Source organism: Eumetopias jubatus, unplaced genomic scaffold, assembly GCF_037043125.1.
Source record: "Eumetopias jubatus isolate StellerSeaLion01/CBP00866 unplaced genomic scaffold, mEumJub1_p1.0 scaffold_16, whole genome shotgun sequence".
Classification (NCBI taxonomy): domain Eukaryota; kingdom Metazoa; phylum Chordata; class Mammalia; order Carnivora; family Otariidae; genus Eumetopias; species Eumetopias jubatus.
This window is the reverse complement of record NW_028274822.1, coordinates 25,424,539-25,443,312: the sequence shown is the minus strand read 5'-3', so window position 1 is coordinate 25,443,312 and position 18,774 is coordinate 25,424,539. Positions and strand designations below refer to the sequence as shown.

General features: G+C 48.0%; 1 protein-coding gene across 1 annotated transcript in view; it reads right to left on the bottom strand.

Annotated features, from left to right (window-relative positions):
- Nucleotides 1-603: 603 nt before the first annotated feature.
- The window catches only part of DYM (dymeclin), a 339,132-nt gene continuing 320,961 nt past the window's right edge, over nucleotides 604-18,774 (bottom strand). The window contains exon 17 of the mRNA XM_028098349.2: nucleotides 604-1,006. Coding sequence (XP_027954150.1) covers nucleotides 857-1,006 — 150 coding nt within the window. The 3' untranslated portion in view covers nucleotides 604-856. The remainder of the gene's footprint in view (nucleotides 1,007-18,774) is intronic.

The following is an 18,774-nucleotide window of genomic DNA, read 5'->3' as shown; positions in this document are numbered from 1 at the left end:
GCTCAGGGCCCAAAAGAGTTTAAACAAAGTCAGAGATGAAGAGAAAAACATGTTTTTCATCTCATGTGGAATACTGTATTAATCAAATTGGTCTCCTTTTCTCCTATTAGTCTGGTTTAAGAAAAAAGATTGCTTTCAAAATGAAGCTTTTCTTTTCCCAATGATTAATATAGAGTAGATTAACTTAATTTGTGCTAGACTCCAATTTAATTCAGCTACAGCTCAGAGGCCAAATCCACAGAAAAGCTAATCTGAGCTTCATGAGAAGGAGCCATTTCTTTCTTTGAAAGATGCAGAGGATCTGATCTAAAGGCTTATATCCAACGGCCCGGGCATAGTGTTTATTAAATCATAGGCCCTCTGGAAGGCAACCCCTCATACATATGACTTCATTTCCTTACTAATTCCTGTCTCATCATCTTTTCAGATATTTCTCTATGTTGAACACACACACACACACACACACACACAGAGGACCAAAACAAAAATCTTGAACATGCAAAGAAAAAAATAGTATGTACTGGTGAAGTGTTATATGCCTAAGGCATCGAGTTCCTGGAAAAGCTCTAGATTTTTGGTTTAGAAATAAAACTGCATGTGGAATAGCAGGTTTTTACATTTATTATTATTGTGTGCCCCCCACCCCCTTTTTTTTGCACTACAATCTAAGCTGAGTGATCTACTGCCAACTGGCACCAATTCTCCAAATCCAAGCATGTAAGGGAAGCACGCCTGTGTGATCCTCTTTGCTAGAAGATACATCAGGCAATCTGTCTACTTCTGTTCCCCAGGAAGAAAATAACTGGAAGGGCTGCTCAGCTGGAGGGAGGTGAGGGTGGGAGATGGTGTCCTGCCCTCAGTCGGAATCCATTGTGAAGAGCTGGATGTCCTGTGGGTTCCAGTAGAGACCTACTGCTGAGTTGTAGACCAGAGACCACACATAGGGGATAAAAAACTCCTCGGGCTGCTCCTCTTCCACATATTTGAATTTCAATTCTGGAAATTTCTGCAACAAAAACAAGACGATTTTATAATCTCGCAGTTCCATGCAAAAGCAGTGCTGGGGTGTGCAGGGAGCCCACCTCCCTCACTGGTCACCAGGCCTGAGAGGTCTGGGGCTTTACCGGCCAGTCTGCAAATGACTCCTGAGAAAACGTGAAGTGTGTGGAGGAAAGACGAGTAAGCCCGTCAGTAGCTGTCTGCTGATGCTGGTCTGCTGAGCAGAGCAGGGACCCGAACAGGGGGAGGCAGGAGGACAAGTGTCAGAGTGGAAACGGGCCCTTCATGGGTGACAGACGGAGGGCTCGCAGAAAGACTATCTACTGGCCCAGCCGAGGGCTGGCTCTTCCTGAGAGACTTTGCTTTCAGGGCTGTGTCTCCTCAGAGATGAGAGCTTCCGCTCACAACTCCTCAGCCTGGACCCGCAGGGGCAGGCAGGCGTCCCTCGTGGAAGGCCGGGCGGGTGCCGGGGCAGCAGCTGCTCTGCGCAGGCCAGGGCCGCCTCCTCGGGGCCGTGGTGATGGCTGAGGCCTTGTGGAGGGAGGCCGGGGTGACTCCTTGCCGGGGCTCAGTTAAAGCTGCAGTCTGGCTCTGTGCGCGTAGCCAGGCGACTGGGCCTGCACTCTGCGGCCCGGCTGATAAGCAAGCACTGAAATAATCTGATGACTATGTGGACGAATGAAACAACCAACCATGTACTGAGGACCAGCGCTGTGCCAGGCGACAGCCACTGCTTTATGTACATTGTCTCGTTCACAGTCTTCTGTTCACTGGACCGGCTGGGCGTCTGCAGGGGGCGGTGGCCAGGGGCCGGCCTGCCCTCACAGAAAGGGCGCTCTGGGGTGGGGGTGGGGGCAGCAGCAGCAATAGAACAATGAGAACAGATTAGTGAGAAAGACAGGAGACTCCAGGGCCCTGAGGGAGGGGGGTGTGTGTGTGTGTGTGTGTGTGCAGCCAGGTGAAGAGGGAAGGGCGTCGCTCCTGCTGGAGCAGGTAGACGCAAGGCCGGTGTGAGGCAGGGGCACAGCAGGCTGGAGGGCAGAGGTGGTGCTGGAGGTGCAAGGCGGGCTGGGGGAAGCACCAGCAAGCAGGGCCCAGACCCAGGAGGAAGGAGGGACACAGGAGCCGCATGAGAAGTCCTGGCCTCCACGTTAAGGTCCTGGAAGCCTTTGAAGGGTCTGAGAAGGGGGCTTGGTGAGAATGGCTCTGCGCAATGACCCCTCCAGTCACAGTGTGGAGAACAGAGGGCACGTAGCAGGGGTGGGGACAGGCCTGGACCAGGAGAGAGGCCAGTAGGCCTAAACGAAGAGGAAGGAGGGGGGTGGGCAGGAAAGCCACCCACTCATCCACCCATCCACCCAGCTGTAGGAATTTTATTTTTATTTATTTTTAAAGATTTATTTTATAGAGACACAGAGAAAGAATGCGTGCGTGGGGGGAGGGGCAGAGGGAGAGAGCAAATCCTCAAGCAGGCTCTCCGCTGAGCGTGGAGCCCGACACGGGCTCAATCCCCAGGACCCCGAAATCATGACCTGAGCCAAAATCAAGAGTTGACCGCTTAACCGCCTGAGCCACCCAGGTGCCCCTTGTAGGAATTTTAAAACAGCATTTTACAATAATTGAGACTCAACACCTAAGTGCTGGATCCAGAGTTCTAGACAGATGAGAGAAAGGCAGAGTAAGCAGGAGATGCTCCTGGCAAGGTGAGTTTTGAGTTAAATCCTGAAAATGTGTATAGGAATTCCTGAAAGAGGGTTACTCTCTCTGGTCATAGATGCAGTCCCCTCTGTTACAGCTTTAATGAAAACCAACTCTATTCCATGGCTCCAAAGGCATCATGTAAATATAGAATATACACAAATGGGATTTATAAGTGGCCCGAACTCCTGCATTACCTACTCCCACATCCTCCCTCACACTCTATGTACCCCACACTTCAGAGGCCTGTGTAGAAGGCCTCTGGCTTAATGAAAACCTCCGCCTTTTCGGACCACGAGTGTTTCGAATCAGTTGTTTATTGTCCTCAGTTGTAGGCTGCAAGTGTCCGAGGGTGCGGATGGCAGGGGCAGCGCCTGCCATTCGGAGGGAGCCTCCTCCCAGCGGGCTCTCCCGGGCCTTCTGGCGGACATGGTTTGGCCAGCTCAGGGAGACGGCGGCTGCCAGCACGTACTGTCGTGACTGGGATTCAGGCCCCCCCCCCCGCCCCCAGCCCCACTCCGGCTGCTTCCGGCCTGGCCTGGGCTTCTCAGGGCTGAGGGAACAGAGTTCTTGGAGGTGGCAGTAAACCTCTGTCATGGAATCAGTTGTGCTGTCTTATAGGCTGCAACACAATGATACTCTTTCCCACGAGAAACCTGCGTTTGTAGCAATAGGGTGCGGCTGGTAGCTACTGGCAGCTGAGCGCACCCGGGCACCACGCTGTGGCCAGTCACCCCAAGGTCCGCCCAAGGCTGATACGGCCAACTCCGCTAATGGAAGGTGAAGCAGGGCCTGGAGAGGCCAAGCCGGTTCTAGGTCACATAGCCTGTGGGATGGAGTTGGGATTAAAGTGTAGGTCTGACTGGGTGGGAAAGTCAGTTTGAAAAGTGACAAGAGCGTTGTGGCCACCCTAGTCCTTTGTCCTTCAGTTCAACTCTCCTAGGCTGCACTGCATGGGGCCCTTCAGGGACAGCGCTGTTCTCTCACTGCATGGCCCAGAACCCGGCTCACTACCGGTCCTTAAAAAAACAACCAAGCCAGGGTGCCTGGGTGGCTCAGATGGTTAAGCGTCTGCCTTCGGCTCAGGTCATGATCCCGGGGTCCTGGGATCGAGTCCCGCATCGGGCTCCCTGCTCCTTGGGAGCCTGCTTCTCCCTCTGCTTCTCTCTCTCTCTGCTCCTCTGTCTCTCATGAATAAATAACTAAAATCTTAAAAAAAAACAAAAAAAAAACAAAAAAAAACCAACCAAGCCACAGAGACATCATCATCAAGAATGAGGGACCGTGTCTGAAAAAGAAATTTACCCCCCAATAACAAGGATGAAAATCCTTGTTCTTAGAATGGTCTCAATCTTGAGAAAACTTCTCCCACTGACCCAGAGAGAAGTGAGGGGCTGGGGGGGGAGGGGATAGAATGGTGGCCTGAAAAGGTCAGAGCCCCCACATTGCCCCTTTCAGCTAGAATAACAACATCCTTCATTTCTAAGTGGTAATGTCGCCAATACGATGCACTTGTTGTTGTTAGAGGTAGAAATGACTAAAAGATGTGCAACCTTTTCTCTATCCAGTGACGTATTTGGGGGGTTTCCTATGAAGGCCTTAGGAAAGGGTGTCAGACAATCTGCACCAGGCTGCTCTCTGCCTCTCTGAGGGTGGAATGGGAAGGAGAACCAGAAAACCGACGGCTTGTGTAAGAACTCCTTCCAACTTAATTAAAGACGCTTAGGCTAGAGTCGCTCAGTGGCTGGCGCTAAGTTTTCCTGCCCTCATGATTTTGGGGAAATTCTGATGACTGTTCAGTGAGAGACGGTAATGAGTCCGAGCTTGCCCTTTGATCGTGCATGGGCAGATCTAGGAAAAGGCCAGTAGGAAAAGCACCCCAGCACCCCCATGACTATCCTTCCCACCACGTGATCAAACAGAGCTGAAAATGCCTTGTCTTCATTGTGGCTCAAGTTTATGTCAAAACAACAACCCATCTCTCACTCTTGTGGTAAATGTAGTCAACAGACTCTCAACAAAGTATGATACCCAGCGTGGCAAGACCATCTACTACATAGTACACAACAGTAGCTAACAGAACTGATCACCTATTATGTGGCAGGCAAGTTCAAACACTTTATATTTAGTCACTCATTTAATCCTTGAACAAACTAGGAAAAGCACTTGAAAGGCAAGCAGATAATTGAGTTTTAGCCCCATCTTTTTCCACAATTCATTCATTCAGCAAGTATTTACCGAAAGCCTACTCAAGTCATGAGCCCAGGACTAAAAATCGAGCTGAGTGACACACAATCCTAGCATTTAAGAGCTCAAAGTCCAGGCCTTGGGAGCTGGGTAACTTGGGACAAGGCTCATATCCTCACCAGGGCTCTTAAAACATAAAGTTTACTCTGAGATTTTGAATTTAACCAGCCCGTCTCCTTCACAGGTTTGTGACAAATCGAATGAGCTGGTGGCAGTCTCGAGGAGAGGGTAAATGTCGAAAGGTCCTGAGCTGCCCTGTGGGTTGACAAGAGATGGTTTTAAAGTCTAAGCCTCCCAACTGCTTAAAACCGAGACAAGCATGAGGTTGTGGCTGAGCTGCCCTGTGGCCTGAGAGCTTGTGGCTAACCGCGTGGAGGTCCAGCCGTGGCCCCTGCCCGTGCTGGGCTTGGACTGGATGCCTACTTCACATCGCTGGAGCGGGGGCCACTGGACACGGCGGAAGCAAAAGAGCAAGTCCAGACAGAGCAGCATGAATGCACTTCTAACCTGAACACTGTGGACGCGCCACACACACACACACACACACACACACACACACACACACCCAGCTCCCCTCTCCTCAAAGGAACAAGTGAGCATAGAGGTAGTATTTCTTTGCTCAGAACTTTTCACCGACACTTAAAAGGTTCAGACCAGAGGATAAACCATAAATAGCAGGAAAAAGAAGAGCATGTTCTCGAAAACTGGCTACACACATTGTGAAAGCACAAGGTAAAGAGCTTCCTTTTTCCTGCAATGAGTTGTTTTTAAGGTCCATTTTAAAAGGGCGAAATAATAGAAATTATCAAAGAGTTTTGGAAACACTCTTCAGTCAACCTGACTGAATGTGAATGTGCCTTCGCAGAACAAGCAGGGCTCAAGCTGCAGTGAATTTGCCCCCTTCTCAAATTTACCTGTCGGTCTCGCTAGAGAGAGCCAACATGGTTAGAGATTTAAATAGACATTCTTAAAATTATGTGCTCCTCTAATAGGTCTTAGAACTCTTGAGAGCTAAGGAAAAGAAAGACAAAAGGTTTTATTTAGCACTAACGACACTGGGGACACATTTTGTCAGGATTCAGTCCAAGAAATGTCATAGTCTGAATGTCAGATCAACAACCTAGAAAAAGTCACTCTTTCCCTTATGTTCCTTTTCAAGCCTGTGGAGAACAATAATGCCATCCTGTGATGGCTGAGGGAAGTCCAACTTCCTCACTTGAGTGTCTTCATTCTGACTGGGCTGCCTGGGCCCTCCCAGACCTTCCCAGCTCCAACATCCGTCCACATGCCGCCCTCTAACCACAACTCCTCCCTGGAGTTCTCAGGCCCCCTCTGGGCTCTAGCCAGGGGCTGTTGGGTGGATGTACTTGAGGACCACAAAAGCTCTGGGAAAGCACAGGAGAGGCGCTGGGGACGTGAGGGCTTTGACTTGATAGTTATGGCAAGAACTCTCTGGAACAGGCTAGCGGAAGGCAGGGTACTGGTCACCTTGGGCCCAGGCTTTTGCCCCTTTCTTTCTGAGACAGTTGTCCTGTGACTCAGCTCAATAAGGAGAGAAAACCCCTCTCTCAAGCTCGGAGCTTGGTCTCAATCCAAAGCTACTTAAAACAATCCGGTTGTTTTGATTTTTGGAGCCAGAGGTAATGCTAGACTCTCAAGTTTGGCTGGAATGTTTTTATCAGCTCCAGTGAATCAACCCACCACAGTGGGACATCCGGACGCCCAGCCCAGAGACAAAGCAAAGGTCTGACTTGGTGATTGAGACTCGGGTATAAGAAGCAGACCAAAAACTTTAAAGACCATAAGTCTTTCTGCTGTCGGTCATGTGATTTGGTGAAAACCCACAGGAAGTTCAGTGAGCAGATGTAGGGCTCAAATGCAATAATTTTTATGACCACGAAAGTTCAATGGAGCTTTCCCCTTTTCACCGAAAGATGACAGAGATAGCACCAGAAACTCTAGCAAGCACCTGGCATGGCTCCAGAAATGTAGTGCAGTGTAAAATCAAATAGCTAAACAGCCCATTAGCAAGAATTCTTTAAAAGCCCACATTCAGCCTCTGAAGGGAGTTGTGAAGGGTGATGGTTGGGGGTGAGGCGCCTGTCGCCACCAGCAGAGGGTGCGGGTTAGAAGGGGGGAGGGGGGCTCCTGGCAGCGGTGCACGCAGTGTTGGTGGTAGGCAGGTTCCGTGTAGATGAAAAGTAAACTGGTTTCAAGATCCTGTTATAAGACGGCAAGGTAAAAGAATTCACATACAATGGTTTTATCTGGGGGTGCATTTGGGGAGGATTCTCCAGCTCCCCTCCCTTTCTCTCCCTCATCTGCTACGGCTGCGCAACACCACGTCCTTCAGTGATGGGCCCTTCAAGTAAAGCCCGGTAAGCACCTGCTGTATCCGAGGCGCTGTGCTTGGGGCTGGGGAGGAGGGAAAGAGGAAGAACTGGTGTTTCTCTACCAGGGGGTATAATTTGGTAGGAATAAGAACAGAGGGGAGCATAGCACAAGATGGAAGGACAGCACCCCGGGAGGGCTCCCTCCCTGGTCCATCTGGCTAATCCCAGGATTGGAAGATGTTAGGTGGGCTTGGACAGCAAACTCCAGGAGAAATAGGAATAGACAAATCAGGAAGCATCTATATTCAGCTACATTACCGTCTGCACAAGCCCGGACTGCAGTCTCTTCCATGTGTAAGGGAATGAGTTACAAATGGACCAAACGTTATTACTTAACTGAGAAAAAGAAGACAGGCTCTGGTTGATGAATGACAGACACGCTGAAGGGGGAGTTCCAGTTCACGTCAGTTTTAAAATTAATGAAAAGCTAAATTCAAAATACAGAAAATTAGAAAGGGCTACTTATTGAAAGTTAGAAATTATGAGATATGAAGCTAAAATTACGAAGCCCACCATGAGGGTGGCTCAGCAGAGAGTCACAGCAGATCTGAGAGCACCGCGGCCGGCCAGGAGTGGGGGCCTCTCTAGCAAGCAAGTTACCACTTAAGAAGAGGGTGACAGGTGAGCAGGCACCTATCCTGGAAGCTCGGGCTGGGCCACCAACCACCTCTTGCTCAGGACAATAGCTTGTCACCTGAGTATCTGCAAGCGACACTAACAGCTTCTGTAACTGGTGGTCAAAAAACTTTTAGGAAAAAATAAGAGTAGAAGGCTGAACCCACACCTGTGATGAGCTCTCCCTGAATTTACCATCACACCATCAGCCAGAATCTGAAACCCACTTGAGTGTGAAACCTGAGCAAATGTCCCTGGTTAGACCCTTCTGTTACAGACCCCAGGTTAAGGGGAATCACAGAAAGGAGGTCTTTAGTTTTAAATTTGTCTCTCTTTTCTGAGGGCTGGTGGGGTGGCACAAAGGAGAAGGAAGGACAGGTAGGCCCTCTTGCCGCAAGGGAAGTTGGAGAAAAGCCCTGACAGGTGGGTCCTAACCTGTAGGGACAGGGCTGGGGACAGGAAGGGGGCTGGCACTGCGTGTGGAGAGACTCCCAGGAGCCCAGAGCGCACCCTGGGGCCTGGCAAGTAGTGTGGGGCTAGCACACAGGGAAGACGGGGGGGGGGGGGGGGGGCGGACACGGGGAGGCGGGCCTCCAGGGCTGGGGTGACAAGCTCGCTCATTTGGTGAGAGAACAGGCTGGGAACTGATATTTGTAATTTAAAAGTCATTAGCTCCAAGGCAATAGTCCAGGTTGCTAAATGTGTAAACGCCTCAAGACTGACCTGCCTTATTGAGTCAAAGCACCTGTTTTGGAGGTGAATCAATTCCAGTTCAGGAGGCTGGGAGGGGGAGGACGGCTTGGTTCTAGGGTGGGAGATGAAGGGCCAAAGTGGAGCATTTACTGGCAGAACTTTTTTCGTTGAAAGCAGTCCCATGGCTGGGCTGGTGGCAGGACTTGCTTGTCCTTCGGTAGGGGCTCATCAGTTTGGATAGGACCCAGCTATCTGACCAGGAGAGTGCGATCCCAGAAAATAAATCTACTACTATTAGATAAAATTCTGAGTAGAGTATAAGCTCCAGGAGGACAGGGATTTTAATTTTTCCACTGATGTGTGCCCCAGTGCTTAGAATATTGCCAGGGGTTTAAGAACAGTTCGCTGAATAAATGAACAAATGCGTAAAAATCGTTGTTTGTAGAAAGACCCAGAGTTCTTGGGGCGCCTGGGTAGCTCAGTCATTAAGTGTCTGCCTTCGGCTCAGGTCATGATCCCAGGGTCCTGGGATCGAGCCCCGCATCGGGCTCCCTGCTCGGCGGGGAGCTTGCTTCTCCCTCTCCCATTCCCCCTGCTTGTGTTCCCCCTCTCGCTGTGTCTCTCTCTGTCAAATAAATAAATAAAATCTTAAAAACAAACAAACAAAACCCCAGAGTTCTTTGGGGGTGAGGCACGGGGGAAGAGTTTGGGAAATGGAGTCCTGCACACTAGGTGAGTTAGTAATAACTCACTAATAGGAAGTTAGTAATAACTGCCTAAACTGAGTGAGCCAAATTAAGCCCATGTCGCTCTGAGAAGCAAATGAGCCGACTTACTGGGATCTGGGGGGCAATACTTCAAATCTAATAGATTCATTCACTTCTCAAATTGCCATGCTCCTTGCCTACCAGCCTTCTACCACGTCAGATTCTTGCTGGTAGAAAAATCCAGCTCACGGATAATGGATAATGTTGACATACATTAAATCAACATTAAAATTAAAATATGTTCAATGTTCATTAAACATTAAATATGTTCAATGCTCATTAAAATATGTTCAATGTTCAAATATGGTCAACACCATATTTTATATTTCAAAATATATCTAATTATGGAAAATGATGAACTCTTTGCATATAACTTACAGTCACGGACTAGAGATGCATAATATGTTAACAGAGACAAGTTCCAGTTTTAATCAGTTTTTTACTGTTTACTCTTGTCAAGGTCACGATATGGCCAGATGCCCTCAAAATAACACTTACGTCCTAAGTACTGTATCAGTGATAATCTTTCTTTACACTATTCTTTTTTCAGAATAATATGTGAACTAGGGGAGTGAGAGAGAGATACAGATTTGGAGAAAGATTCTGAATCATGTTTAGACAAATTCTAGCAAAACAAGGATCCTTGTTGAGTTTGAATGTCCATGCATGAGGAGTTACATGTGGATGACACATAGAGGACATAGGGATGTGGGGACAAGGGCAGGCAGGCGGCTTCACTGGCACACCCCAGCTCAGACTGGGGTGAGCTCGGGTGATTATGTCAGGCAAGAACACAGCCTTTGCCACAGTATGTCAAAGAGATACATGGAAAGACAATTCCAACTAAGACAAACTTGGAAAAGCTATCTCTAATCTCCTAGAGTTAACTTAGAGTTAACTTCTTTGAACATTCTTAGGATTTAAGTTATAAGCAAACGTGATAATTTTTCAAGACTACAGGGGCATCACCCATTCTTAGAAAAGTCATGCCTTCATTATTCCTTCCTTGGCAGGAAGTTAAAACTAGCCTCTGATAATCAACATTCCCATGTACCCATTATGGACAGGAGGATTTTTTTCCCCTCTGCTTATGGAAAGAACAAGCTATTCCAAGTGTTATGTGAGAAGCCCTGTGGTTGCTAAACCAATGATGTTTTCCTCAGTCTAGCTGGAGAAAATCCTACTTAAAAGCCACGATCCTAATGGCAAGTGTTTATCACCTAAAATTTGGATTCAGTACTTCCTATGACTGTACTTCCCAGTGACCCAAGCATGATCCACGAGGGGGGGGTGGTGACCCAGATCTGTGACTTCTTGTCAAATGCCACAGTCTTGGCCCCGTGGTTATTCCAACATGAGTTGTCAATGAACTAAAAACACAAAATGAGATTTGTTCACTTCTGCATAGTCATTAGGATTAAAAAAGGGCATCAGGAAATCTAGAGGAAAGGACACAGAAGCAGAATGCTCTAGAATGAGTCCTAATACTACTTTGTGCCAAAAAGCAGAATTTGGTATGAAGTGAGTCTTAGATTCCATTCAAGGATGGTTGTGTCCGGGAAGTTCCAAAATCATAAAAATGTGAGGTTAACTGATCTAGAAGATGGGATCCCCTATCTTCACAAAAAGACAGGTTGAGGTCAGTTAGAAAAATCCATATTACATTCCTGAACCTTATTTTTTTTTTTTCTGAGCCTTAATTCTAAGAACTCATGGAATCACAGAATGTCAGCACTAGAGGACTAAACACCCCCCACTCCCACATAGTTACTTCTACTCCTTTAAAAAGAAGGTACAAATAGAACAACAAAAATCCTTATTAGTCCTAAGGTATACCAAGTTAAGACTGCTGGATATGTTTACTTTCTAAAATAAGTTTACTTTTTAAAGAAATTGTTCTAATATAGTGAACATATACATTACCTCAGCCCTACACGCCTTCAAACTCAGGCTGTTCTTTGAGAAAGCAATTGACACTTCCCCCAGATTAAAAAAACGCCATTGAGAAATTAGCCGTGTTTTTAGCCCCGTGAGGTCAGTAGACATACTGACCACCATGAAGTGATGCACAAACTTGATTTGGTGTCATGTATCCCAGCGTGTTCTCTTGGTTTGTGCAACAGCTAGCAGGCGTGAGACGTTTAACTGGTTGAAAACCTCAAGACAGGAGCTAAGCAGTGAGTGCATCAGAGAGAACTAATCAAAACAGCTCATCTGATTTTTCTCCAGGAAAACATGAACAGGTAGAAGCAAACACAGAGCAAAGGGGGGAGGTCGGGTAGGTCAGTGAGGGGGGATGAGAGAAAACACTAGCACAGTAGAGCTGTGACCGAGAGCTAGGACAGATAAAAGAAAAATAACATAGGGGGAACCTACCCTGCTCTATATTCAGCTATGTAAGAGAACTGAATGGTGTATAATCTCTCTCCAATTGGACTATCATAGTCGTATATAACTGAGAATTTATACCTGCTATGTTACAATCACAGGAGAACTAATAAAAAGGCCTGTATAGAAGATCTAGGGACTATAGGCTACATTTAATTATTTTTTTTATTTAGAATTTTTTTTTAAAGATTATTTGAGAGCGAGCGAGCAAGAGAGAGCATGAGCAGCGGGGAGAGGCAGACTCCCCACTGAGCAGGGAGCCCGACATGCGGCTCCATCCCAGGACCCTGGGATCGTGTCCTGAGCTGAAGGCAGACGCCTACCCGACTGAGCCACCAGGCACCCCAGGATATTTTATTTTATAGTTCAAAAAAAAGTGGTTGAGATTCAAACTTTCAAATTGTTTTAATTTTGAAAATTCAAACTCTGACCCTGTCCATCTTTAGCACCCCTAGATTTCAAAATTTAAAAATATCTACTAGCACATGAAAGAACCAAAGTCTGTATTTCCTTGACGCACCACACCGTACAGACGATGTAACGGCGCCTGCAGCCTCCACACTTCGGCTTCCCCTTCTCACTCCAGCTTCATCAACCAACAAGCCTCCTACGTGGGAAACCCTTGGGGCATGGCAAGTAGAAAGCAAAGTTCCTACTCTCAAGGGGCCGAAAATCTAGTAAGGAGACAAAGTATAAACGCACAAACTAAACACTGAAACAGCATCTCATTGTTAAACACCAAGAAGAGTCATACTGAAAGTGAGCTACTGCAGAGTTTCCAGCAGGGAGAGGTCATCTGGAACAGTCTTTCCGGAGGCAGCAGGACCCAGGCTGTAAGAACAGGTAGAAAAGAGGCAAGGAGGCCACTTCAAGGACAAGCAAGGCAGGAAGGAAGAGTGGGTTCGGGGGCTGCATTAAGTGCGGGGGCAAATGGTGGGGGGGGTGGGGTGCTAAAGGTGGACAGGGTCAGAGTTTGAATTGTACTTTATTTTTCCTGGATTCTTCAGGCATTGGGAGGGGTGGCGAGGGAGGTAAGAGAGGTGGGGAAGGTCATTACGATGACTGGGTGGTGGGGGTGGTAGTGATGATGGTGGGGGTGTGTGTGTGTGTGTGCGTGCACACGAGCGCGCATGACGTTTCTCCAGACAAACCCCATCCATCTGCTCTCCCCTGCCAAAAGTCACGTTTGAGAAATGAGATCCACAGAGCAATAGCATCAGTAGCACCTGGGTAGGCACTTACTAAAAGGCAAATTCTTGGGCCTCAAATATTCCATGACTCAGGAAGGCAGAAATAAAAGAATGATCAGAGCGAAGAAGAATTTCAGTTTCGGAGCAGGAGCCGTACGTGGGAGTAAAAGTTCGGGATCTGGGAGGGCTGAGAGTGCAGATGGTTAAGGCATCCCCGACAACTGGAGTTGGAAAGCTTTAGACACCATCTAGACAGCTCCTTCATTTAGAACATGGGGAAACTGAGGCCTACAGTAACAGTGATTTATTTCAGGCCTCAAGGCTAAAATGTGGCAGAGATCGAACAAGAAATCAGTATTTGGGGCCACTGGCGAGGCTGACCCCCAGACACAGAGACTCAGAACCATCGGCATGGAGCCTGAGGACAAAGTGAAAGCCTTCGGCGATTAAAATAAATGGGAAAGGTCGGTGGAAAATGGTGCTTCAAAGAAAATCCAGTGGGTCCAAATTGTGTTAGGAACTTCCTAGCTTCCCTAGCATGCAATCATTTCACAAATAACTGACTGCTTTTATGCTCCTGTAGTCTATGTGCAAGGATGTGGACGTTAACAGGGGACAGACTGGAGTACAAAGCATCCGGAGCTCTGGCCAATCCACAGCAGCAATACTCTTTCTGGCCTGAAGTTCTAACGGGATTGTGTGTGCAGGATCCCACCTAACAGCTCAGGGCCAAGCTGTGCAGCTTCCCCAGACTCTGTGGGGGCTAAACAGGCAGGCTGTTCCAGCGCTTTGGGTATGTATTTTTAATTTTCCTTCTTGGACAAAGGTCTCCCTGCAGTGAGAATGGGAAGGCAAAGAGTATGATGAGCTGAAGGATGGAAAGGCTGGATGAGGAAATGGTCCCTTGAAGGGTTCCAAGATATACTCGGCGAGGGTGCACACAAGATGAGCGAACCGGCCCCCGGCAGCGGACGGCCCCAGGAACAGTGGCCCCGGACCATCAGGCGTGCACGGGCCCCCCCCACCAGCCTGGCCAGGGCGTGAGGGATGGGGAGGGCGGGAGGGGGACGGCCGAAGCAGACTTCAGTGTTTTTCAAGCCATGCCGGCCACGGTCCCGTTTCCTCTGCCATCATCCTGTTCCTGCTTTCCTGAGACAGAGGCAGGACCCTGAAGACAATCTGGAGAGACTTGAGAGCCAGAGTGTCCCAGGGTCCTTCTTTATTCTAGCGCTGCGAAACTAAGCAGAGCAACTCAACAGCTCACCGGAGAAAGAGTATTTTTCTTGTCAGTATTATGGCAGGAAAGAAAAACACTTCAGATGCTCGGCTTTCCAAAACCAACACAGAGAGGGGGTAATAAAGGACAGACAGGTGATGTGGTCACAGATCAAATACGCCCTGGATCTCAGGCCGCATGCTGCCGCGGAAGATCCTCCCAGAGAGGTGAAGACGTTACTATCTGTGGGCCGAAACAAACACCAAACCTTCCATTTGTGAGAGCCTGTCCGCTGCCATTCTCGAATCCCATGTGTCCCCTTTCCTGTGCAAAAAGGCAGAGGTTTTATTTCATTCCTTAGTGTGTGAGAAGTTTAAAACTCGGCCCACCACATCTAAAAGGCTGGCCTCGGGGCAGGTTAGAAATGTAACTGCACAGACAGAAGCCCACATGATTTCAATGTTTTTCCATAATTTTCTTAAGAAGGGAACATTTCACAACTTTATGAATGAGCCACAACAGCACGGGCAGGTTAGAAGGTTGTTCGGAGGGGCAGAGCAGTGGAACCGAGCGGTAAGGCCAGGCCAGCCCAGGAGGGCGAGCGTGCACAGGAGGGGGTGGGGGTGGGGGGGCGTGGGGGGAGGAGGGCCGCTCCTGGAGTCCCAAGTCTCATGGACGCCGCTCATGTAGGGGGTCACGCAGGGTCACAAACCCGGGCCACGGTGGTCAGGAAAGGCAAGGCAAGGAAGCTGGGAGTTCAACTTGTTTCTCTTTTCTCAGAAGCAGTGGCTCTGTGTGCTGCAAATATGGGCAGAGGAGGTATAACTGCAAACATCAACTAAGGGCACTGGTCAGGGCCTCGGGAACCACAGTCGGAAAGCCGTGCCTGGCCCAGGCAAATGCTTTGCCCCCGTCCCTTCTGATTTCCTAGCTGACACAGACTGGAAGTTATAAAAGGCAGGCAGTTGGTACTTAATGCTCCTCGTGGTAATGGCCACACTTACGGATTACTTGCAATGCAAATAAACACTGTGATAAGGAAGCATAAACTTTTAAGATTAATAATGTATCTCTGCCAACAAAGCTATGGATGGTATAATGGAGGAGAGATTCGGGATGTCTGAAATTTCAGACCTGGCTCCAACACTAATAAACTCGGACAAATCACGTCACCTCTCGGACACTTACTGCCTCATCTGTAAAGCATTACTGCTGACGAGGCTCACGTGGGGCTGGGGGCCCATCCAGCAGAGGGGAGCGATGGCCAGACGGGCCAGCACCTTGCTCTGCCCTGTTCAAGCCACACCACAGAAGGGCTCGGAAAGAGCCCATCTCCTGCCCTGTGACAAAGGTCATGACCACAGGCAAACTGGGAAATAGAGGGACTCCTTCCTTCTCCATTTTGGTCTCCACCATGATCTTTCTTTTCAAATTGGTGCCCCAGAAGGCAAGCAAAACGTCTGTAGGTGAACCATTCGAAGATGTGCAGTCATTTCCAAAAAGGACAGTGGCTTAGCAGGAAGGAGTCTTGTGTCTTATAACATCAGCTCTAATTATTCCATATTTACATATTTGAATAAGAAAGATACATTGCTTATCTCTCCGTTTACTTCCAGGGACTAATCATGGATAACTCAATTTGTTAAATGCTGCAAGCATGAAAGTTAAATAAGACCGGAATTTACCTGGAAAATAGTCACAGAACATTTTAAAGGATATTTCTAAGGGGAATCCTAAATTTAAATAATCAATATATTAATGTTAGGATCTGGATATAGGAAACAAATAATAAAATGTTCTTTTATACTTGGAGTTTATTTAGAAAAGAGAATATAGGCGTATGTCTTATTTTTTGTTTAAAAAAATCACAGTTTGGGATAAATAAGAAAACAAGGTGAAAACCATAAACTTTTCCTAAAGAGAAATACTGTGTGCTCAGCATGAGAGGGATGACATCTAAATTCTGGGCTTTTTTTTTTTTTTTTAAAGATTTTATTTATTTATTCATGAGAGACAGAGGGAGAGAGAGAGAGAGAGAGAGAGAGAAGCAGAAGGAGAAGCAGGCTCCCAAGGAGCAGGGAGCCCGATGCGGGACTCGATCCCAGGACCCTGGGATCATGACCTGAGCCGAAGGCAGACGCTTAACCATCTGAGCCACCCAGGCGCCCTAAATTCTGGGGCTTTTAAAATAGAGCTTTACTTTTAAAAGAGGCAGACTAAGGGAGAACGCTGTGCTTATCAAAGAGTGAGTGACATTGTTAATCATCTTTCCACGATTTCCCCATCCTGGTGAACACAAACACCTTCTGATGAGACAAAGCTTCTGATTCGACCCCTCCTGCAAGGTGACCCACTCATCTCTGTACCCTCCTTTCCTCTGTATTAATATTTACTTTTTGATTACAGCCACTGATGCTTTAACAGTTATGGTATTTTAACACAATGGTGGGATACAAAATAATGGTCTTCTTTGCCATCTGGCTGATGGGTCCCATCATTTGTTGTGACTATACCAAGACCCCAACCAAACGGCTGACCTGTGGCTGTTTTTCTGGCTGTTCTGGAGGTCAGGGCTGTGGCAGTGCGATAGGAGGTACAGGTGGGGGGCCACACGGAGCTGCAGTACAGGGCCTTCAAAGGGCTGGGAGCCCAAGCTGAAGGTGTGCTCAGGACCATCGGAAGGCCTATTTCCCCCTGTTTCATTAGGGACAAGTGCCCACATACACAAAAGTAGAGAGAACAGTGTGCCCATCAACCAGCTACAAGTTATTGACTCAAGGTCACTCTTGCCTCATTTACCTCAAACTTCCCTCCTCGGAATTATTTCTGTGCTAATCCCAGACACATAATTTTATCCCTAAATATTAACCTATATATTATCAAACAGGTAAGAACTTTTTGCTTTTCTTTTAAGATACCCAATACGTGACTAAATTAAGTTATAGAGTGATCTTTTGTATCATAAACGTGTTTTTAAAAAATATGAAATATGGTCCCTGCTGCCCTTATGTAATGTTAATTACTTGGAGAGCTAATATGAATGCAAATGGAAAAAAGACTCACTAGGGGTGCCTGGGTGGCTCAGTCGGTTAAGCATCTGACTCTTGATTTCAGCTCAGGTCAGATGAGATCAGGTCTGGTGTCGGGCTCCACGCTCAACATGGAGTGTGCTCGAGATTCTCTCTCCCTCTGCCTCTGGCCCTGCCCACCACACTCTTTCTCTCACTCTCTCTCTCTAAAATAAATAAATCTTTAAAAAAATAAAAAATCACTAAAAAACAATTCTTTAACATAACCTACTGTCAGAAGACACGATGTACTAACTGCCAGTTCTGACTTCAAGGGAGTCTGGGATGTGCACAGACAGATCCATGGGGCCTCCTAGTTTTATCTCTTGCCTCTCCTTCACATGAACCATCAAAGTGAACTCTCCGAGGTCCTCTGTACATTCCAGGTAATGCCCGCCTCCATGCCTTTTCTGAGACTGCTCTTTATGGACAACATGTCCTTCCTGCCACATTATCATGTCCTGCAGAGCTGGCTCAGATGCTTCCCCTCCTCTAGAGTCTTTCATGGTCCTGTCCAGCGCTTGGTGCCTGCCTGCCCTCCCTGTACATCTCCTACGAGGTGCCTGGACTGGAGAGAAGGCGGCTTCTCTTCCCATTTCAGGGAAGGCTTTGCTGATTAAGGAATGGTACCCCTTGCCAAGAGCTATGGTGGCTCAGGACAGAGAACAGAGACAGACCCCATGGACGAGAGCAGTTAGAAGAGGCTGATGAGGCAGTGGATGTAGGCGGGCCTGAAGGAGGGTAGGTGGGGTGGGAATGTATTCCAGGCAGAGGGAATTATTCAGAAGCCCAGCCAAGCAAGAAAAAAGTTTGAACCCTCACATCTAGTGACCTGAGGAGCTCCAGCAGCGAGGGGCACATGGGTACTGATGAAATCTAATCATGGTACTCTGTGGCTTAAATAATCCTCATGGTTCCTAGGGAAAACTCCAGGCAGAGAAAATACCAAAAACGAGAGGCACAAACGCTGAACCAAGGCGTTTATAACTTAGGCATTGAAATAAAACATCTACAAAAATAAGTGTAAGACAAGGTGGAAGTGTTAAGTATCCTGTTAAGTCCAGAGAAGGGAGAAATGGCATTAAATGAGTGCGTCAAGAAAGGCTTCAAGGAGGAGGTGGCAGTTGCATGGTGTGTAAACAATGGGCAGGATCTGGAGTGTGAGGGTGGGAGGAACAGCGTTTGGGGCAGAGGGAACGAGAGAAGAAAGGGCATGGAGGCAGAAAAGCACAAGGCTGCCCAAGGACCAGCTGGCTTCCAGGTTGCTTGGATAAGGGTAAGGGGACTAAGGGAGACTGATGTGAGGGCAGGTTCACAGCGACTTGCCAAGCCTGACTCTGGACTTTAGTCTGTGCAGAGCGCCACCGAGTCTGTGTGAGCACAGCAGCGAGCAGGAGCTCTGCATGTGCTTTTGCAGATTACTTGGGAAGCTCCATCTGGAGTGGGGGTGGGGAGCAGAGGGCTGGGAGGGGAGGGCAGGGGTCCAGGCAGCAGGGGTGA